Raw genomic sequence first — 24,122 nt, forward strand, 5'->3', positions numbered from 1 at the left:
TTCGTTTTATGTCATGTCCGGAATTCCAAGGATAATAGGTGCTGTTGATGGTACTCACATCCAAATGGTCAGACCATCTAAAAACGAGCACTTGTCTTTGTTTGGTGTTTACATTTTTTGTTGGATTTTCCCTATTAAAAAATATTTTTATAAATATTAATCTACTGATATATATAAATTTAACAAATACTTACATTTTTATGCGTTTGGTGCCAATAATTTAATATTTTAATTTTTTCCGTTAACATAATATCAAACGAGTACAAATGTTTACTTTCGAGCGACTTTGACATCTAAATTCGAAGTACATGGTGATGCACATACGAAAGTAGAGTATGAATATCCGATAATCGGATGTGGCAACTCGAAAGTAGCAAATGTTCGAGTTAGTTGGTAGGAAAAATCCGTTTTCGTAGTATTTAAATTTCGAATCGAGTTACATAGTAACCCCCCAGATTTAGATATAGTTTCCATATATATGTTTTTCTGATTTCGACAAAAATGGTCAAAATACATTTTCCTTGTAAAATCGCCACTGCTTAGTCGAAAAGTTGAAAAAATGGCTCTAATTTTCTTAAATTTCTAATACATATATATCGAGCGATAAATCATAAATAAACTTTTGCGAAGTTTCCTTAAAATTGCTTCAGATTTAAATGTTTCCCATATTTTTTTACTAACATTGTGTTCCACCCTAGTCCATTAGCCGACTTAAATTTTGAGTCTATAGATTTTGTAAAAGTCTATCAAATTCTGTCCAAATCGAGTGATATTTAAATGTATGTATTTGGGACAAACCTTTATATATAGCACCCAACACATTTGACAGATGTGATATGGTATCGAAAATTTAGATCTACAAAGTGGTGCAGGGTATAATATAGTCGGCCCCGCCCGACTTTAGACTTTCCTTACTTGTTATTACGTGCTCTTGTGTTCCTCCAAATTCAGGTAGTGAGATTTATGAGAGTCATCTCAGATTAATCAGGTGTGTTCATGAAATGGCATCATTGAGCAATACATTTGTGGGATACATATTCGGAGTCTGGTGACTTGATCCCATCATCTTTAATGCTATATTTGAATTTGGTTTGCGTCAGATTAATGGGGTTCGCAATAATAATGGTTGGTTACTTGATCTTGTATTTTGCAACTCTTGATGTGAGTGTGGCCCGTATCAATTAATTGAATCAGTTGAAATCGCAAAATTAATTAAAATTTTAATTGATTGAATTTTATATTAAACCCCAATCATTTTTTTTGTTTGTTTTTGTTGTTTTTGAGCGGATCCTTGTTTTCTTTTCTTAACTCCATTACTTGAAATGTTCAAAAACATATTTTTGTTCTACATTCTATTTTGTGCCGCTAACTTAATTTTGTTCTGCTTCGTTTGTTGCTGTTGGCAGTGCCTGATAAATTTCATCAAATTTCCATCGAACGATGGAAACTTTTTATCGTATCGATTTTTTTTCGATAACGAATGCCGTGATTAGCCGCCGGTCTAATTAGTATTTTTATTCGCTACAGTAGCCTCTTCTACTCAAAGGAAAAGCCGCGCATGCCGGACGAACATATCGATTGAAAAGTATAGCAGACCCATTAGAATACTTACAAAGTGGTGCGATACAAATACCAACAAGAAGCTGCAAATGTAACTAACCTAATTCTACCAAAACCCATTCCCTTCCATCCATTAACAACCATCTAAATGTGGATATAGTAATTAGATTATTAGTTATTTAAAAACTCAGACCGCCATGCTAATCGGCTACGGATATAGAAATATACCATATAAGCCAATTACTGCAATTAATTCAATGCAATAACCATGGTTTGGAGAAATTAGTACAAAGTTTATTAATTCAAATATGTATGATAAGTCAACGCACCACCGACTAAATATATTTTAAATTCGAAAATTATATATTTCATGATGAACAAGGTTAAATAAATGAAAACAAATGAAAAGAAAATATAAACGATAAAGAAAATTTTGTGACCTCGCACTAATTTGATAAACTGGCCTTGATAAATGGCAGTGTCAACTTTGGTACCAGTCTTAAATTTTTTACTCGCGGCAAATGCGTTTCGATGGAGGCTCTATGTTATTGCCGGCAATCGATTGTAACATTTTACAGTTGGTATGATTACCAAACAAAGTAAGCAACAATGCAACGCCATATCCAGTAGCACGTTCTCCCTGCATAAAAAAAAAAGAGAAAAGTGAAAATATTATATTAAAATGAGAGAAACTGGTACATACGCAGTGGACTGGAGTAGCCATGTCTACATGCATCCAAACACCCGGATGATCGAACCCCAAATTGGCACCAACAAACAAACCAGCGCAAGACGACTGAGCATTGCTTCGATCCTGAAATAAAACGAGAAAAATAAAAATGTATATATAAACATCATTTTGTGTCTAGTTTTAAAAATCAAAAGTCGAATCCGATTTCGAACAAAAAAGTTTTCTGCACCCGCCTGCGTGATTCACAAACGATCGCAATGTTTTACCATTTACAATTTTATTATTTTGTAGGTGTTGTTAAGCTTGAGATGATGTTGTTATAAAATAGTTCAAATGCTGATTTCAATAGCGTTTTATTTATTTTTCCAATACTTCAAACGTCATCGTTTTCCGACCTCAGGGAAACAAAATAAATAGAGTTAAAGTAACTAGCTCGCCCATGAGTTTGAGGGCAAAAAGTTTATTTATTTATTACTTAGAAATTCTATTTCACCTAGGACGGATAACGACGATGTTCGAAATATTGGGAAAATGCTACACCCTCAAAAATTCGCCTCTGTAACATATACTGCCAAACACATCCTGAAAGAACAGTTTGGTTTCGTGACTTCAATCAGGGTTTAAAAATGGCCACAGCACAACCACTTCGGTGTTTGACGTTGTTGATAGTATCCGAAGGAATGTGGACAGTAGGGGATTCTCAATTCTAATAAGTTTAGATTTCAGCAGGGCTTTTGATTCCATGATTCATGAACTTCTACTTAATAAGTTATTTCAATTGTATAAATGGTCTGTACTAAAGCTCTGCACAAGTATGCTTGAAAGCGATTTCAAACGGCTTGGATTTTTATAGAACATGCAGAACATCAGCGTTTCGCTAAACAAACCGAACAAGTACATCGTTCGACGGCAGCATGGCTTGAAAACACAAGCACAACAAAAGGCAATTGAAACCAAAACAAGCATAACAAATATCAAATCCATGTTGCATAGAACATGTTGCTTTATAAACATGTTGGGTTATAAATGTTTTGCGAGGGTTATGCATGTTCTACAGAAACTCAAGCAGCAATTACTTCAATAATTTTTGTACATTATAGTAACTACGAAGCTTGGTTTAGCTTTGCGTATTGCATTTTTATTTCATATTGTTTTTTGTTTATTTCTAGAGTCGAACTTTTGGGATTGAAAATGAAAATAAATTACATTGACTTTCAATTTTAACACAAAAGATCAATAAACTTAAAATTAGGATTCAGATCTTTCATTTCATTTTCGCGGTATATTAATAAAGCTATTCACGTGCAAATGCCAGTTTAAACATCCAAATTATAGCGTATACCTGAAAGTAAAAATGTTTTCTTAATTCAAAAAAAAAAAAAAAAACTTTAAACCAAAAATGCTAAATCTTCAAAATAAGTCATAGCCTATATTTGAAGCTTTTTATCTCATATCTAAAGATTCAATATATAAGTTACTTTAAGGACGATTTCTATAAATCAAAAATATGTTTCTTTATTTAGTTTAAAGACATGCGACATTAATTTAATGAAAAAAAAATTGAAGTAATTATTAGAAACTTTATTTTATTTAAAAATGTCATTATTGTAAACAAATTAGCCCTTAATATTTTTTAAATTGCGCATCCTAAAATTTAGCTTGCATAATCTTTAATATCACGTAAATATTTTTTTCAGTGTATTTCTGAATTTTTATACCCTAAACCACATACAGTGCACTCGCGGTAACGTGAACACCGCATAACGTGAACACGCTTTTTCTTACACCATGCCACACTAAATGAACGAGCGCCTATTATATTTTGTCGGAAGTATCATAGAATATGAAATTTACACAAAAATCATTCAAGACAGAAACAACTATTTTTAAAATCCATGTGATATTTTATATATAAACAGGCGGTACTAAGCTTATGTTTCACAAAACCACAAATAAAAGTGCAAAAATAATACAAACTTACGAAATTATTTGGAAAATCTAAAATAGCTTGAAAGAAAATGGCATCACAAAATTAATGGTAAACTTAGTACCGCCTTTAATGCAAAAAAAAAACTTACGTTCGGGGAATCCATGGCTTACAAACTTTCCTTGCACGCACACACAGTTCAATGACTACGCACCAACTTACCCACGATTTAATTTCAGCTCTGTTCAGAAGATGTTGCAAGCATAACAACATGTTGCAAGCACTTTAGAACACGCATACAGGTTCTATAATGCTTGCAACTTTGATGCTTGGTTTCGAATAGAACCTTCAAAACATCGTTCGTTTGCTACCATGTAAGCGTAGGTTATGTTCTGATATTTGTTTTATTTGATGTTTGAAAGTTTTACTTATAGCTATGTTTTGAAAGTTCTATTCATGTTTCAGAACATTTTGAAATTTGCAAATTCAAATATTTACTCTGTACCACTATGCCGTCTGTGCAAGAGCTTCCTTTTAGGTAGAACTCAATGTGTTGATTACAATGGTAATGTTTCTAACTTGCGAAATGTGGTCCGCGGTGGCCTCAAGGATCTATCGTTGGGCCTCTCTTCTCTACCATGTATATCAATGACATATTCCCGACTATCTCTTTTGGCAAGGGCCATTTGTATGCAGACGACCTACAAATCGTTGTTCATGGTTCGAGTGTACCCAATTTCAGGATTAGGATGGACTTGAAAGAATATCAGCATGGCGTAAGACATAAATACATAAATATATATATTATACATAATAATAAAACTAACTAATACATAATAATAAAACTAATAAGTCAAGTTGTATTTGTTTTAACGGGTCGACTGTTTCACCATTAACTTTTGTTATTAATGGTAATGTGATTGGTAATGTTGGCTTTTCGAAGGTGTTGGGCTTCTATATAGATAGGAGTTTAATTTTTGATCGTCATATAAATAAGGTTGTTGGATTTCGTCAATTATATTATGTATGAAAAGTTTTATTACCCACTGTAATTGTATTTGCTTATATTGTCCTACATTATTGTAGCATTGTAATTGTATTTGCTTGACGTTTAGTTTTTATAATGCCCTAAATTATTATAGCAAATTCTGCACGTTACGTACAATTTTGTCATTTTCTTTATTCATTTTTTGTTCATATGTAATATACCAAAATCTGCAACCTATATAATAATGTATTTATACTGTAGTAAGATATAAAAGACCAATAAATATTGATCTTATCATCAGTGATCAACGCAACAATCTGACTTTTGACTGTAGGGAACCTCTAGTTACAAGTGCTGGAAGGTAAACAACAATCAGCAAAAATTGCTGTCAGTTTAGATGTACATGGTTTAAACTGGTAAACACTAACAAGTCTGATCATATTTTGGTGACCCGGCCAAAAAAATACGCAATCGGTGGAGAAATTTGGATCCTGACAAGGCATAGTGACATTTTAGACTTCTGTGGACCAACATGGGATTCGCGGAGCTAATTGCAGAACAGGAAGGCGCTATGGAAAATTTAAAAAAAGCCATAGCGAATATCGAGAAGGCTCCGTTAGAATGGAGAACACAAGAGTTTTACCAGAAGAAACTAAGGGAGCTGGAAGCATTGTAGCAGGTGGATCGAAACGAAAATGCGATCCGAATGATCTTGCTGCACAATCACACTCTCACGTTAAATCAGACGCCCATGGAAGTATGGGTTTGGAGTACAGGAAAGCGGTAGATGCAATTGAAGCATATTTGTGGGAAATGAAGACAACCGCGATGTCTGTGCATCCTTTCCCGGCGATAAGGGGGTGCACACGAGGTTCCAGTCAAGATGAAAGAGCCGTGGTTTCAATAATTGGTTTCAGGAGACAGAATGCGCTGATGAGGTCACTGGAGATACTGTTAGATGGCACCACAGGAAGGACGGCCCCAATAAGCACTTTACGAGACCGTTATAAGCTGTGGAACAGTATAGAAGAAATTCATTTACAAATCCACGAAAAGTATGACAAACCGTCGAAAGAAGGGTACGATGTCAAGAAGTATTTGGAGTTAGAAGTTAAAACGGTGAACGGGCGTGATGTAATAAGCAGCGCTTTCCAGATGAGCGGGTGTTCTGACACAATTTTGGCTAATTCAAGTGTTGAGTTACCGAAAATTGCGATTCCCACGTTCGATGGAGATTATACGAAGTGGAGGCAATTTTATGATATGTTTTTGCATATGATTCAACAACAGCCTATACCTGATGTTCAGAAAAAGTGGTACCTGAAAGCTAACCTATCGGGAGAGGCTGAGAGGCTCGTCAGTCGTTTATCAACAGCGGATGGGAACTATGCTACGGCATGGAAAATGTTGAAAGAGCGGTACAACAACAAGCGAATTCTTGTAGCTACCCTGGTGGACGAACTTTTGAATCAAGACGTTGTATCGACAAATAGCGCAGCGGGCAGCACTCAGTGATACGAGAGAAGTTCACCAATGTGGTATCACAATGGACTGAATAGTCTAAGTGAGCCTGATACATCGGCCTACCACCTAACCTAACATTTATTTGTATACAAAATATGCAAGTCCATAAGCAATCATGAACGTTTACCCAGAAACATACACTTTTCTTTGTTGTCCATCACCATCTTTACATTTCTCCTATATTCTCTCTGGCGTTTCAAAACATATATATGTTTATACGAAATTTCTAAATTAATATATGTTTGCATCCAGAAATGTAATGTCCCAAATATAATATGTTCAAACATATTAACATATAATATGTTCAAACATATTAACGTGTCCCAAATATGTTATACTAGTTTATGAACATTACACGCTTGTACTTAAAAAAATGTGCTAAAATTTGAGTTCCAAACATATAGTTTTTGCAACTAAATCTACGAAAAACAGTCTTTTTCGTCCGTGTATAAGAAAATACTAGGATAAAGCCCAATTTATTTTCAGTCTCACTTAGACTATTTAGTCCATTGTGATAATAGGAAAATAATAAAAAAAAACATTAGTCGAAAGTAGTGATCATGGCTGGAGCAACTGAGCATACCCGCGTACAAAAGGTTTTCGGTTCAATCTCTGTTTCGATTGAACACCAAAAAGTTTTTCAGCCTCTCCGTAATACGGGTGACATTTCAGAGTGTTTCGATCGAAGCTCCTCTAAGTGGTTTCGAGATCACTTGTCATTGAGCTATGGAATAGAGCAGCACTCAGTGAGAAAGGAGAATTTCACTACTTTGGAAAAAGTTCGAAAGTTAAGTTATTAAACAATCCATCCATGTTTTGGCTCCGATTAAACACCCCTTTAATCATAAGGTTGGTTGTTTATGTGCTACCATTTATTTTATTGTAATAAATTCATGGAATACCCGATGGTAAAAGTCAGCCAGCAACAGTGTTGGGCAAAATTTATTCTAAATAACGAATAAAAAAATAACGAATAAATTCCATTTAGTTTTTATTTGGAATAACAAATAATTTTTTTATTCGTTTATTTGTGAAAACAAATAACTTCAATTCATTTGTTATCTTTTTATTTGTTATTCGAAAGTTTCAAATAATACACGTATGTGAAAAAAATTTTTTTTCTCATTACCTTCTTCGCTTGAGAACGTTTTATGCGTTTATAGCTCTGGTACTCTTCAAACGCATCCTTACCATGTCGCCTCTTAAGGTGAGATATGAAGTTTGATGTTGAATTTTTCTCTCCTTTTATCTTAACAAAATCAGGCTCACATTTCACGCACACAGCACTGATATTCTTTACTCCGTCGTCTAAAATTCTGTAGAATTTTCCATCAAAAATGGAAAAACCAGATTCGCTTGAATCACTATTTTTTTATGTTGTACCTTCCGGTTCCATTCCTAGTTATAAAGACAATTATCGCTCCTCAAAAAAAAGATTATTTTATCAGAAGAATTCAATAAATTCAATTTATTTTTTTCGATTCAAAAAAAATATTATTTGTATGACAAATAACAACTAACGAATGACGAATAATTATTTGTGACACAAATAAACAGATAACAGTTGACATTTGATTTCAAAAAATTCCAAATGAAAAATAACGAATAAAAAATTATTTGTTATTTGAATAAAAATTTATTGAATAACGCCCAACACTGGCCAGCAATATGGGGCAACTTGCGCAACTCTTAAGCCACCAACTTATTTCTGACGTAAATCGTCTAATATACAAGGGCGGTTCGGAAACTTCTTAGCCTATCAATGAAAGAGAATAGTTAGTTTTTCAAAAATATTTTTATTTTTCAATATAAATCTCCTGAAAATTCAACACACTTAGTCTAACGCTTTTCTAGCAATTATATCCCTTGATTAAAATAGTTTTCCTCAAGGTCTTCAAAATAGTGGTTTACAACTGTAATTGCATCTTCATTTGAGGTAAAACGCTTGCCAGCAAGGATTTTTTTTAGATTTGGGAACAAGTAAAAGTCACTGGGAGCTAAATCAGGAGAATAAGGTGGGTGTTCAAGCAACTCGTACTTTAATTCGTTGATTTTAGCCATTGTTAAAACACTCTTGTGCGCTGGTGCGTTGTCTTGATGAAAAATTATTTTTTTGTGTTGTAAGCTATGACGTTTTTCTCGAATTTGTACATTTAATTGATCCAAAAGGTTGCAATTGTATTTTGAATTTATTGTTTTACCCTTTTGCAGCTAGTCAATCAATAAAATACCTTTGAAGTCCCAAAAAACCGTTGCCATAATCTTACCTGCCGATTATATTGTTTTTGCCTTCTTTGGGGCACTTCCTCCAGCTTCAGTCCATGTTTGGATTGTTCTTTTGTCTCTGGAGTATAGTGGTGGATCCATGTCTCATCAACAGTTATGAAACGACGCTTAAAATCCATTTTATTTCGCTTAAAACGATCCAAACAAGCTTGAGAAATGTTCATTCTTATGCGATTTTGATCGACAGTTAACAAATGCGGCACCCATCTTGCAGAAAGCTTTTTCATCTTTCATGCAAAATTAAATGGACTCGATCATTTGAGATGCCCATGATATTAGCAATTTCACGCACTTTTATTCGTCGATCATTTAATACCATATCATGCACTTTGGCTACAATTTCTGTTGTTGTTGCTATTTTTGGACGTCCACTACGTGGTTCATCTTCAATGCTTGAACGACCACGTTCAAATTCAGCAACCCAATTTTTTACTGGTGCATATGAAGGAGAACTTTCACCTAACACATTCACCATATCATTATGAATTTTTTGTCCCGATAAACCTTTTTTATGTAAATATTTAATTTCTAATTTTTCCATTGTAAAAAAATTGTGGGTGCGTCTTTTTTGAACCCCTGTTTCTATATGAAGGAGTTGCCAGATCGAAACAAAATTTAACATGTGTTCATAACAGAGATGGAAGTTTCCAAACACTTAACTTTTTTCTATTTATACCGCGCTTTTTGTGCTAGGCTAAGAAGTTTCCGAACCGCCCTCGTAAATGTAAGCCGAGTTTCCCGCATATATGTTAGGTTAGGTTAGGTGGCAGCCCGATGTATCAGGCTCACTTAGACTATTCAGTCCATTGTGATACCACATTGGTGAACTTCTCTCTTATCACTGAGTGCTGCCCGATTCCATGTTAAGCTCAATGACAAGGGACCTCCTTTCTATAGCCGAGTCCGAACGGCGTTCCACATTGCAGTGAAACCACTTAGAGAAGCTTTGAAACCCTCAGAAATGTCACCAGCATTACTGAGGTGGGATAATCCACCACTGAAAAACTTTTTGGTGTTCGGTCGAAGCAGGAATCGAACCCACGACCTTGTGTATGCAAGGCCGGCATGCTAACCATTGCACCACGTTGGCTCCCGCATATAAATTTTATGTTAAAAAGAAAAAAAACTTTTTTGTATTCTTTTAGATTAATTCTAAATCAGGCTTTTAAGGTCTCTAAATATGCAAATAAAAAGACTTTACTTCATATTTTTATTCGACGTTTCATTGGTAATTTCCAACTTCTTCTGGGATGAATTTTTTTGAAATCTGGCAACGATAGAAATAACAAAAAGGGAGACAAATTACATCAATGTGGAGTACCATAAGTCAATCTCTAAACTTACATTTAGTCTTTTTTCATATTTTCGATATGATTGTTAAAAGGTAAAAAGTGACGGCACATGAACACCATAACATACACACAAATTTAAAATAATTTCAAAAATAAATAAATAAAAACTAAATTAAAATATCACAGATCTTTTTTCTTATGGCTACGATCACAGATGATTAAACTTAATAAAAAAACTATTCACTACATTAAATCAATGCATATTTATATATGTATTGCATTTTCAAATCAATGCGAAACCAATACACGTGCCTACAGTCCATAATCGCAATTGTTTGCGCTTGCTTAACCTATCAAAATGAGTGTACTCATTGAACACGCCACAACTATTTTATAAAGAAAGGCCAACCATTGCTATTAACTATATGTTCAGTAAGGTAACAGTAGTAAATTGTTTGACTGAGTGCGGGTTCTCAATGAAAAATGGTCAAGATTATGGAAATATTGTATGTATAACTTCATTGAGCGATTTGAGTAAGTAAAGTAAACCAAAGGCAACATCATTGAAATGTACCTTAAGGAACTTTTTCGTAACTGTAGTTAATATGTATACGCACACACACACCATGTATGCATGTATACATATACAAATTAAATACCCATTTATCCCTTATGTGATGGTTTAAAGCATACAAATGTCAGATACTTACCGCTACAGAGTTCTTCATATCTGCAATGGCTGATGCAAATTCCGAAAAATGCAGTTCAGGGCAATAAACTATGGGCGCCAATAAATCTCCAGATTTACGTCCAGCTTCAAGGGATTTAACTTCCCATTCTTCTGAATTTGTCAATATGGCTCCGTGGTATTTTCCGGTAGCAATGCCCTGTAAATATAAAAATACAAGGTCAGGAATGACTGAAGGGAGACGAAACACAAATAAGTGAAAAAGCCAATTAATATTTTTGCAATCGAAGGATAAATGTCAACGTCATGCGAACATACAGACACACTAATGAAACCAACAATAGTCACGTTTTCATGATAAATAAAATATGACATTTTTCATTTAATGAACATTTTTTACGATCGCACCCAAAGTTCACTTTACCGTCCCTTCCGACAATGTGATCCACATTCCGACCGTGGGGACCACATCCCCATTTCGTTGACATAGCGTACACTAGAATGGGTCACGGCCTAAAGGAAAAAAAAGTTGATGCGGTCACCCCCCAGTTTTGTAGCATATTCGAAGACAATTTCAGAACACCAAAACTTTTTTTTTCGTGCACCCTACGACCCCCCGAAATATAATTTATTGTGCTGTGTCGTCATTTGAAGTCCGATCGAAAAGAAACGTATATCGTTGTTCGTGGTTGATCAGGGGATATATTTCGTGCATTGGTCATTTTTGACTCCGACGTCAAGTTTGATTTTTAATTTTTTTATTTCGCTTCGTATACCCTACGATGCCCATTTCTGATAACCATTATAAAGACCTTAACAAAATATGAAACTTTTGCTTTTGAAGTATTTACTTATATTCATAAACGAAAAAGTTCAGAGATTTTAAAAAGTCAATAGGTCACCCTACACACCACCAAATAGTTTTTGCTGTGTTGTCATGCTGTCCGATCGAAACCACATGCACATCGTTATTCACATCTACGAAATTAATTTATAAGGCATTTAGAACAAAAAACCTGTTTATCTGTAAATTTCTAACGGTACCTTTGTATACATACTCGTTGTTGCACTACGGCATTTTCTGCGTTATGCAAAGTGCATGTGTTTTTGCTAGAACAATTTGAGAGCCTACTGTTTTAAAACTCTAACAATCACTTTCGCTACATGCTATTTTTAGTCTGTCCATATTTTTGTGACCTATTGACTTTTTAAAATCTCTGTAACTTTTTTTGTTTATGAATATAAGTAAATACTTCAAAAGCAAAAGTTTCATACTTTATTAAGATCTTTATAATGGTTATCAGAAATGAGCATCATAGGGGTATACGAAGCGAAATAAAAAAAATAAAAATCAAATTTGACGTCGGAGTCAAAAATGACCAATGCAGACTTAAAAAATCATGTAGCGAAAGTGATTGTTAGAATTTTAAAACAGTAGGCTCTCAAATTGTTCTAGCAAAAACACATGCACTTTGCATAACGCAGAAAATGCCATAGTGCAAACAACGAGTATGTATACAAAGGTACCGTTAGAAATTTACAGATAAACAGGTTTTGTGTTCTAAATGCCTTATAAATTAATTTCGTAGATGTGAATAACGATGTGCATGTGGTTTCGATCGGACATCATGACAACACAGCAAAAACTATTTGGTGGTGTGTAGGGTGACCTATTGACTTTTTAAAATCTCTGAACTTTTTCGTTTATGAATATAAGTAAATACTTCAAAAGCAAAAGTTTCATATTTTGTTAAGGTCTTTATAATGGTTATCAGAAATGGGCATCGTAGGGTATACGAAGCGAAATAAAAACGATGAGCCCGTCGTAAAATAGGAAAAACACGACTAATGTACGCGTTAGAATTGTTGTTGTATCCTGGAAACCAGTTTCTGTTAATTGTCATATGTTGTAGTTGACTGTAGAAACAATAAGCATTGTTCGACTGTTCACCACTTAGGTGAATTCTAACAAATTAGCTGTCTAAAAATAAATTTCGTGTTGTTGCATTACTATGTAACAAAACGAAATAAAAATAAGATTAAGGGACTTGTAAGTTATATGAAAAGATGATGTACAGTGGGAGAAAAGATGATTCAATTTGTAAGAGGAAATTTCCCAAATGTTTTCTCCATAAGGAGTTAGCATAAAGGGCCCAAAATTGAGTTATCTCTCCCAGCCAGATCTATACTAAAGGCTGTGGAAAGGTTCATTCGCCCGAACCGAAACATGTACAGTCCAGGCGTGTATAGATTGGTATCTGGCGTTTTCTTTTCAATGGCTCTATTAACCATGTTCCTTAATCTATATTTGTCCATAAAGCTCGAAAAATAATTGTATAATTAGATATAATGCATTTGGACGTCAATTGCCTGTTTCATTATCAGGCTAACATGAAATATAATAAGCAACGATGAGCCCGTCGTAAAATAGGAAAAACACGACTAATGTACGCGTTAGAATTGTTGTTGTATCCTGGAAACCAGTTTCTGTTAATTGTCATATGTTGTAGTTGACTGTAGAAACAATAAGCATTGTTCGACTGTTCACCACTTAGGTGAATTCTAACAAATTAGCTGTCTAAAAATAAATTTCGTGTTGTTGCATTACTATGTAACAAAACGAAATAAAAATAAGATTAAGGGACTTGTAAGTTATATGAAAAGATGATGTACAGTGGGAGAAAAGATGATTCAATTTGTAAGAGGAAATTTCCCAAATGTTTTCTCCATAAGGAGTTAGCATAAAGGGCCCAAAATTGAGTTATCTCTCCCAGCCAGATCTATACTAAAGGCTGTGGAAAGGTTCATTCGCCCGAACCGAAACATGTACAGTCCAGGCGTGTATAGATTGGTATCTGGCGTTTTCTTTTCAATGGCTCTATTAACCATGTTCCTTAATCTATATTTGTCCATAAAGCTCGAAAAATAATTGTATAATTAGATATAATGCATTTGGACGTCAATTGCCTGTTTCATTATCAGGCTAACATGAAATATAATGTAACTTTTTTGTTTATGAATATAAGTAAATACTTCAAAAGCAAAAGTTTCATATTTTGTTAAGATCTTTATAATGGTTATCAGAAATGGGTATACGAAGCGAAATAAAAAAATAAAATTTTACATCGGAGTCAAAAATTACCAATGCACGAAATATAGCCCCTGATCAACAGCGAACAACGATACGCGTTTCTTTTCGATCGGACTTCAAATGACGACACAGCACAATAAAATGTATTTCGGGGGGTCGTAGGGTGCACGGAAAAAAGTTTTGGTGTTCTGAAATTGTTTTCGAATATGATGGGGGTGACCGCATCAACTTTTTTCGTGACCCTATCTAGCGTACACACCATATTGGCGGAACATGGCGAGGGTTGTTAACCAGCCACAGAGAAAATGACTCCTTAGCCGGTTATACATAAACTTAAAAAATGAATACTCAAGCGTTTACAACATAAATACTGCTAGATATTTAGATACACTCATAGAAAAAAGTCTGTTGTTAATAGCAAACGCTGTCTGCTGTTTTTCAGCAAACAAAATGCTGCTGTTTTAGCAGTTTTTTTTTTTTTTTTTTGCTAAAACAGCAAACAATCTGTTATTTTGGAACAGCAAACATACTGCAGGAAAGTCAGTTGTTTGCTGAAATTTTCTGCTGATCCGAATAAAATTATAAATTCACTCCGGTCAAATGGACAATAGTAAAATGGTACACATTATATAACATGGAAAATTAAAAACAATTCGAAATTTTTAATATGTAATAACATTTGTGAACAAACTACCCTTTTTAGTAATTTACATTTTTTTAATTAAATGGGATTTGTATACGCTTAACTTCTATGAATATGTGGCTAACATAAATATTTGTCCCGAACGACAAATCTAACATGTCAATATCTTCGATAGTCGATATATGGCTGTTCTACAATTTTAACAAAACAGCTGCAGAAAAACTCAATTTGATGAAGATCTTCTAAAAGGGCTCTATATTTTTGTGAACTTTTTTCCAATAAGAGCTGGTATTTTCGTATTCGAAGAAAATTTAATGTTTTGAGATAAATGTTCGGATGTTTATTTCATAATAAAAATATATTCATGTGAGTTTTATCGTTGAGGCTGTAATTCGACGCTGGGTTGATAGCATTCTTTCATCCGACAGGAAGGTTTTAGAGTCGCAATATCTTGGTGGCTTATTATGATTACCCAGCTTGGAAACGTTTCTTGCAAAAGAGTTGCTTGTGTGACACGTAACTGTTAAAAGTTCCCGTTATCCAGTTCAACACCAACAAGCTCCAACCATAAAACAAGTTCATTTGTGAAAAAATCAAGTAACTCCACAAGGCCACTAACCAAATTAAACAGTCGTTCATTGAGAATAGAGGACCCTCATATAAAACAATTTTGCATTTGGACATATACGCTGAGGTGGAAATGAGCCTCAATTGTCAAGATGATTTTCCGATGAAAGGCCGGATTCTGTGACAGCAAAAATTATTTTTAACTCCTCCATATGTTATTGAATCGCGAATACAAAGGAGCAGCGCAGCTATGTTTCCATTAAAAAAATAAAATCTCTGCCACATTTACTCTCTTGCTAGTTTTTATTGGATAATTATTGCTAGAAAAGTACGCGAACAGACCTATTTTTGGTTTTGAGAAATGCCAACGTCGATATGTCAAACGCCAACGCCGTCAAAGCATCACTTTTACACGAAAACACGAGACAAGCCGGGAAAATGTAAAAATTATTTTGTGTTTTGGAATATATTTTCCAATTTTTTTTATTATATTTGGTAAGTATTGTATTGTATAATATTGTATTCTTTTTAAAGTACTTTTGTTTTTAATAATTTGTTTTAATCATTTTTAGTTTGGAAAATGACTATTATACATTGATATATGGGAGCAACCGTCGTACAATTGTTCATACCCGCTGTGCAGACAAACGGTTATCGATTCAATCCTAGTTTCGACCAAACACCACAAAGTTTTGCAACGGTGGATTGTTGGATTACTCCCTCTGCAATGCTGGTGACCTTTCTGAGTGTTTCAAAGGCACTCTAAAATTTTCATCGCAATGATAAATGATGTTCAGGCTCGGCTATAAAAAGGAGATTCCTTGTCTTTGAGCTTCCTGCATGGAATCGGGTGGCACTCAGTGACAAGAAGTTCAACACTGCTGTATCATAATGGACTAAATAGTCAAAGGGAACCTGAAATAACGGGCTGCCACTATAGCTAACCTAAACTGTACCCGAATCTATCATAATTGGAAAAGTTCACCTTAAATGTGAGTATTAAAACCAGGATAACATTAAAACGTTGCTATTTTAGCCAAATAATGCCACGGCCTTAAGAGAATAATGTATGCTTTTAGTACACCCTCAAAAAAAATCGCTTCTTTAACATATGTTCCAAACATATTTTGCAGGAAGCACATATATTATTGCATACTGCCGAAAGATTAATATGTTTGTTTTATGTGAACATATTATATGTTTGGAAGCATTTTGAGCCAAAAATATTATATGCTTGGAAGAATTTTTCCCAAACACGATTGTGCTCATTCCCTAACATACTCGTAATTTTCACTTCCACGAAATTTTTTAGTTATTGGCACCTTTTTCTGTAATACAAATAATGTTGAAGAAATTATTCACTTTTATAAATTGTTTAAATTTTACCTTTCGCCTGCACGGAGAATCGAACCGAGGACCATACAGTTTGTAAGCCAACACACTATCCACTGGGCTACGTAGCTGTTATAGTCACCAGTAGATAATTATCGTTTTAAGTTACATTTATATAGCATAGTTTGCAGCGCCCACGAGCCCATGCAAACATAACATTATTTAACAGAAACATACATTTGTTTGCCACGTGGAGCAGTGGTTAGCATGTCTGCCTTGCATACAAAGGGTCGTGGGTTAAATCCCTGCTCCGACCGAACATTTTTTTTTTTTTTTTAATTTACACATTTATATTTATACTATATTAAATTTTTTTAAATGAAACTTCGAAATGTGTGTTATTAAAGATTTATAGTCAGTAACAGTGCTTGATATAAACGAAATTGACTGATTTTTGGATAAAATATTATTTTTTATTGCAAAAATAACAATTTTTTAATAAAAAACTGTTTTTGTACAAAACTTTAAAATTTGGAAGGAATTCAAAAACTAACAAAAGAACGTGGAGTCGAGTATAAACATACATACATAATTTTATAATATAAACATAAATTTATTTAGGAGTGAACAGTTTTTTACTTGCATTTAACACCATCGCTCTAAAATTCCTTTTATTTTTCTTTAATAATTCATTTTAAAGAAAATAAACTTTTTAAATTGTTTTAGCTGTAAAACTCGAACTTAATGCCCGCTTTTATATTTGATGGTGTCCGTCAACTCCTCGTGGACTACTTTTTAATAAAGAGGAACTAAAGTTTGTTTTTTTTACATTTTACTGTGTAATTTTTCACTATTTCCTCCTTATTTCATTTTACTGTCCCAACTCTAAAAAGAGTATAGTGCCCTTTCGTTATTTTTATGAAGACCCCTGATTTATTTTAACGAAAAATTGTGCCCATAATGCCAAAATGATAAACAAAACACATGTTCACACATGCATAAAATGCTGCTCTCAAGGCGAAAACATTGCAGTTTGTTTTTCAAATGTCTATTCTCTTGGTTCCGAATGTCTATTCTCTTTATTCAAATTAAATAATATTTAGACTTAAGCATATCAAAATTTTTAGCCTTATCATAAAACAGTTTTCCGAAACAACATACAAGCGGTTTCACAGAAATTGTTCTTTTTTCATTCTCTCGCTTTGTTATGTTGATATCTTTCGTCAACCCTCCCGGTTTCCATCTCTATTTCTTTCTCTATACTCTCTTTTTGGCGCTCTCTGAATAAAATATCACAACATATATATGTTTACTCGAAATTTGTTAATTTATATATGTTTACATTCACACATATTATTTTTATGAAACATTCATGCCCCAAACATAATATATTCTAACATATTAACATAGATGTCCCAAACATTTAGTGTTAGTTTAGGAACATTACATGTTCGCACTTAAATATATTGTGGTTTAAAATCGTGCCCGAAACACATTTTGTTTATATCGGAACATATGAAAAACATATTTTTCTAACAGTGTATGAATCAATTTGATTTTTTGCTAAAGCACCTATTTTATTGGTCAACTTTGATGACATCGTTCAATATAATTCCTATAAATAAAAATAGTTTACAAAATAAAATTTTTGTTATGGCATGTTTCTGAGATATCCTTATAAAAATATAACCTCTTTTTCGAATTCAGGACATGAAAACACATAAAAAGCAAACTCTCATCAAATGTAAATTTTAGTGTAAACTAGTGTAATTACTAATTGTTTTTTTTTTACATTTCATTACAGATTGTCTTAACATTGTTATGTTTTATCCGCGTGTATAAGGCCAAAGAAGAAAAACAAACGAAAATAAATCCTAGACAAAATCCAACTCAGCTTCCAATACTTTGATGGAATTCAATTTATTTCACACACTTGGAATAACAAACATTTGTAGTTGTTATAGCAGTAAAAATGTTAGCTATTTCAACTAACGCAGTTTGCTACTTTAGCAGCGATGTTTGTCAAAAACTTTTAGCAAACACGTTTGCTAATTCAGCAGCATTTGTTTGCTATTTTAGCTGTAAAAATGTTTGCTGTTTCAACTAACGAATGTTTGCTGAAACAACTACATGCTACTGCTGTCCCTTTTTCAGCAAACAAAAACTGCTGTTTTAGCAAACATTTTTGCTATTATGAGTAACAAAATTTTTTGGGTGTATGTTACTATTCTACGGGGAGCCACCGTGGTGCAATGGTTAGCATGCCCGCCTTGCATACACAAGGTCGTGGGTTCGATTCCTGCTACGACCGAACACCAAAAGGTTTTTCGGCGGTGGATTATCCCACCTCAGTAATGCTGGTGACATTTCTGAGGGTTTCAAAGCTTCTCTAAGTGGTTCCACTGGAATGTGGAACGCCGTTCGGACTCGGCTATAAAAAGGAGGTCCCTTGTCATTGAGCTTAACATGGAATCGGGCAGCACTCAGTGATAAGAGAAAAGTTCATCACTGTGGTATCACAATGGACTGAATAGTCTAAGTGAGCCTGATACATCGGGCTGCCACATAACCTAACCTAACCTACTATTCTACGTTTAGTCACATAATTTCTAAGGTAATTCAAACGATGAAACTTAGTGAAGAGGAACCAATTGACACACAGATACGAATCCTGGATACTAGTTCAGCACAGGGAACTTCTCCATTCAAAATCATATCAATGACGATGACTCAGGGCAAACAATGAGAATTATTAGAATGAAATTAGCATGTATAAATGAGGAAACTATGCTTGCATATGGCACAGACGGATATTCAGTACTACATTGGCTCAGAACGTTGATTCTGATTGAAACAATACACACACACAATATACATCGTCAAGCAAATCAAAGTTATTACGCTCTGGTAACCCAGTTTGAATATAAATAATCTCCGAATGTTCTTTATTTCATCTTCTCTAACCTTTTTCTTAAATTTTTATACCCACCACCATAGAATGGTGATGGGGGTATAATAAGTTTGTCATTCCGTTTGTAACACATCGAAATATCGATTTCCGACTATATAAAGTATATATATTCTTGATCAGGGAGAAATTCTAAGACGATATAACGATGTCCGTCTGTCTGTTGTAATCACGCTACAGTCTTCAATAATGAAGCAATCGTGCTGAAATTTTGCACAAACTCATCTTTTGTCTGCAGGCAGTTCGAAGATGGGCTATATCGGTTCGAAGTTCGAAGATGGGCTATATCGGTCCAGGTTTTGATATAGTCCCCATATAAACCGACCTCCCGATTTGGGGTCTTGGGCTTATAAAATCGAAGTTTTTATCCAATTTGCCTGAAGTTTGAAATCTAGAGGTATTTTATGACTATAAAGAGGTGTGCCAAAAATTGCGAGTATCGGTCAATGTTTTGGTATAGCCCCCATATAGACCGATCTCCCGATTTTACTTCTTGGGCTTATAGAAACCGCAGTTTTTATTCAATTTACCTGAAATTGGAAATCTAGAGGTATTGTAGGACCACAAACACGTGTGCCAAAAATTGTGACTATCGGTCCATGTTTTGGTATGGTCCCCATATAAAACGATCTCCCGATTTGGGGTCTTGGGCTTATAGAAACCGTAGTTTTTATCCAATTTGTCTGAAATTGGAAATCTAGAGGTATCTTAGGACCATAAAGAGGTGTGCCGAAAATGGTGAGTATAGGTCCATATTTTGGTATAGTCCCCGTATAGACCGATCTCCCGATTTTACTTCTTGGGCTTCTAGAATCCGTAGTTTTTACCCAATTTGCCTGAAATTGGAAATCTACAGGTAATTTCGGATCAGAAAGGGGTGTGCCAAAAATGGTGACCATCGGTCCATGTTTTGGTATGGTCCCCATATAAAACGACCTCCCGATTTGGGGTCTTGGGCTTATAGAAACCGTAGTTTTTATCCAATTTGTCTGAAAATGGAAATCTAGAGGTATTTTAGAAACATAAAGAGGTGTGCCGAAAATGGTGAGTATCGGTCCATATTTTGGTATAGCCCCCATATAGACCGATTTCCCGATTTTACTTCTTGGGCTTCTAGAATCCGAAGTTTTTATCCTATTTGCCTGAAATTTCATAATATATATATATATATATATATATATATATATATATATATATATATATATATATATATATATATATATATATATATATATATATATATATATATATATATATATATATATATATATATATATATATATATATATATATATATATATATATATAAGTTTGTCATTCCGTTTGTAACGCATCGAAATATCGATTTCCGACTATATAAAGTATATATATTCTTGATCAGGGAGAAATTCTAAGACGATATAAGCATGTCCGTCTGTCTGTCTGTCTGTCTGGCTGTCTGTTGTAATCACGCTACAGCATTCAATAATGGAGCTATCGTCCTGAAATTTGGCACAGAATCGTCGTTTGTCTGCGCGCAGGTCAAGTTCGAAGATGGGCTATATCGGGCCATGTTTTGGTATAGCCCCCATATAAACCGACCTCCCGATTTGGGGTCTTTCGCTTATAGAAACCGTAGTTTTTATCCAATTTGCGCGAAATTGAAAATCTAGAGATATTTTGGGACCTTGAAGAGGTGTGCCAAAAATGGTGAGTGTCGGTCCATGTTTTGGTATAGCCCCCATATAAACCGACCTCCCGATTTGGGGTCTTTCGCTTATAGAAACCGTAGTTTTCATCCAATTTGCGCGAAATTGAAAATCTAGAGGTATTTTGGGACCTTGAAGAGGTGTGCCAAAAATGGTGAGTGTCGGTCCATGGTTTGGTATAGCCCCCATATAAACCGACCTCCCGATTTGGGGTCTTTCGCTTATAGAAACCGTAGTTTTCATCCAATTTGCGCGAAATTGAAAATCTAGAGATATTTTGGGACCTTGAAGAGGTGTGCCAAAAATGGTGAGTGTTGGTCCATGTTTTGGTATAGCCCCCATATAAACCGACCTCCCGATTTGGGGTCTTTCGCTTATAGAAACCGTAGTTTTCATCCAATTTGCGCGAAATTGAAAATCTAGAGGTATTTTGGGACCTTGAAGAGGTGTGCCAAAAATGGTGAGTGTCGGTCCATGGTTTGGTATAGCCCCCATATAAACCGACCTCCCGATTTGGGGTCTTTCGCTTATAGAAACCGTAGTTTTCATCCAATTTGCGCGAAATTGAAAATCTAGAGATATTTTGGGACCTTGAAGAGGTGTGCCAAAAATGGTGAGTGTTGGTCCATGTTTTGGTATAGCCCCCATATAAACCGACCTCCCGATTTTACTTCTTGGGCTTATAGAAACCGTAGTTTTTATCCAATTTGCCTGAAATTGGAAATCTAGAGGTATTTTTGGGCCATAAAGAGGTGTGCCGAAAACGGTTAGTATCGGTCGGTATTTTAGTATAGCCCCCATAAGAACAATTTCCCGATTTAACTCCTTAGGTTTCTAGAAACCGTAGTTTTTATCCGATTTGCCTGAAATTGTAAATATTCTCGTATTTAAGGCTCACAAAAACGTGTATCGGATTAAGTTTTTATCGGTCCATTTGGTAATGCCTCCATATAGACCAATTTCACTTCTTGTGAGTATAGAAGGCGCACTGATCATGAAAATTGCTTGAAACTCAATGTAAAATTTCCAGATTTTATTTTTCGGGTGAAAATCTACAGATTTAAAATTTCAAATCAAGACGTTATTTTATAATTTTCTTGCACACTTACAAGAGATGTTAATGATTCCTCTAAAACTCAAACAAAAATGGTTCTTATAAATCCAGAATCTGATATAGTCCTCATAGGTGAAATCTTTAAATGTATCTTCGGGAAGTGTCCTCAAGTCCTCAAGCCCTCCTGAAATTTCAAAGGAAATCCTAAAATTTGGTTCATGGTGGTGGGTATTTAAGATTCGGCCCGGCCGAACTTACTGCTGTATATACTTGTTATTTGTAGCTTTATTATTAAGTTATCTATTTGTCTATTAAGTATTAATATCTTAATATTGTACTTATGGTCTCTCATGTCATTGCTTATGATCGATTTGGCCACAATAGGCTTACAGATTATGCGAAAATAAATAAATGAAATGAAATGAATGAAATTGGAAATCTAGAGGTATTTTCGGGTCATAAAGAGGTGTGCCGAAAACGGTGAGTAGCGGTCCATATTTTAGGATAGCCCCCATAAGAACGATCTCCCGATTTAACTCCTTGGGTTTCTAGAAACCGTACTTTTTTCCGATTTGCCTGAAATTGTAAATATTCTGGTATTGTAGGCTCACAAAAACGTATATCGGATTAAGTTTTTAGCGGTCCATTTGGTAATGCCTCCATATAGACCGACTTCACTTCTTGAGGGTGTAGAAGCCGCACTGATCATGAAAATTGCTTGAAACTCAATGTAAAATTTCCAGATTTTACTTCTACAGATTTAAGATTTCGAATCAAGACGTTATTTTATAATTTTCTTGCACACTTACAAGAGATGTTAATGATTCCTCTAAACCTCAAACAAAAATGGTTCTTATAAATCCAGAATCTGATATAGTCCTCATAGGTGAAATCTTTAAATTAATCTTCGGGAAGTGTCCTCAAGCCCTCCTGAAATATCAAAAGAAACCCTAATATTTGGTTCATGGAGGCGGGTATTTAAGATTCGGCCCGGCCGAACTTAGTGCTGTATATACTTGTTTTAATATCAAGCAGCCGTTTTAAATGCAATATACCAACCTGTGCCCCTGTTAATGTTGCCATGTCCAATATGATGTTGGCTTTTAGATCCTTGTTTGCAAATGCCACGCCATCCGACAATACTAGACGTCCCTCGGCATCAGTATTATTAATTTCAACTGTACGTCCGGAGTACAATGTGTGGATATCATCAGGTCTGGGATGATTTGAATCCAGGAGAAAATTTGTGTTTACATAGCCGTATCCACACACAATATAGCCGTGTTAATTGTTGCATACAGTTATCCATGGGGTTTGTTGCAATGTGTTTTTGAAGTTTATGAAGAGAATGTTTACCAACGAACATCCAGCACGAAAATCAAAACACCACACATGACCCAGGCCGCATAGTAAATATGACATTGTTGCAATGCGTTTGATATGTTGGTTTTCATCATAGTTCAGGGCAACAGAGGGTAAGGCATGATTTTCAAGGGAAGAGATGTGTGATTGCATTTGAGAATAACAATGGCATGAAAAGAAACCAACAAAAAAGTGAGTTTTTAATTAGAAACAATTGTTAGCAGATGTATGAGAATACTGCACAAAGGACATTTTAAGTAATGTACATTGAATATACCTCGATACTACTTTTGCATATATTCTACAGTTTTCTTTGGTAAATTTAAAATACAAAATAACTCGCATGGTTCTATGAAGATAATGTTGAAATACAATTAAATACTTGTTTTATAAACACTTTGACTTATAATATTGTATTTTATCATATGTGCTTTGAATTTTGTATGTATTCATAGAAAAAT

At 34.5% G+C, this 24,122-nt stretch overlaps 1 protein-coding gene and 1 long non-coding RNA gene across 3 annotated transcripts in view; one reads left to right on the top strand and one right to left on the bottom strand.

The window, feature by feature from the left end:
• Nucleotides 1-1,832: 1,832 nt before the first annotated feature.
• The window catches only part of grsm (probable aminopeptidase NPEPL1 granny smith protein), a 102,766-nt gene continuing 80,476 nt past the window's right edge, over nt 1,833-24,122 (bottom strand). For both annotated transcript variants that reach the window (XM_075291132.1, XM_075291131.1), the window contains exons 3-6: nt 23,359-23,515; nt 10,979-11,155; nt 2,264-2,374; nt 1,833-2,200 (exon numbers count right to left, since the gene is read on the bottom strand). In XM_075291132.1, the coding sequence (XP_075147247.1) occupies nt 2,069-2,200; nt 2,264-2,374; nt 10,979-11,155; nt 23,359-23,515 (577 nt within the window). In that variant the 3' untranslated portion in view covers nt 1,833-2,068. The remainder of the gene's footprint in view (nt 2,201-2,263; nt 2,375-10,978; nt 11,156-23,358; nt 23,516-24,122) is intronic.
• On the top strand, nt 15,675-18,461 carry LOC142221415 (uncharacterized). The gene is made up of 3 exons (XR_012718033.1): nt 15,675-15,752; nt 15,830-16,249; nt 18,394-18,461. It is a non-coding gene; the product is annotated as an uncharacterized LOC142221415 (long non-coding RNA).

The sequence above is a fragment of the Haematobia irritans genome, chromosome 1 (assembly GCF_050003625.1).
Source record: "Haematobia irritans isolate KBUSLIRL chromosome 1, ASM5000362v1, whole genome shotgun sequence".
In the NCBI taxonomy this organism is placed as follows: domain Eukaryota; kingdom Metazoa; phylum Arthropoda; class Insecta; order Diptera; family Muscidae; genus Haematobia; species Haematobia irritans.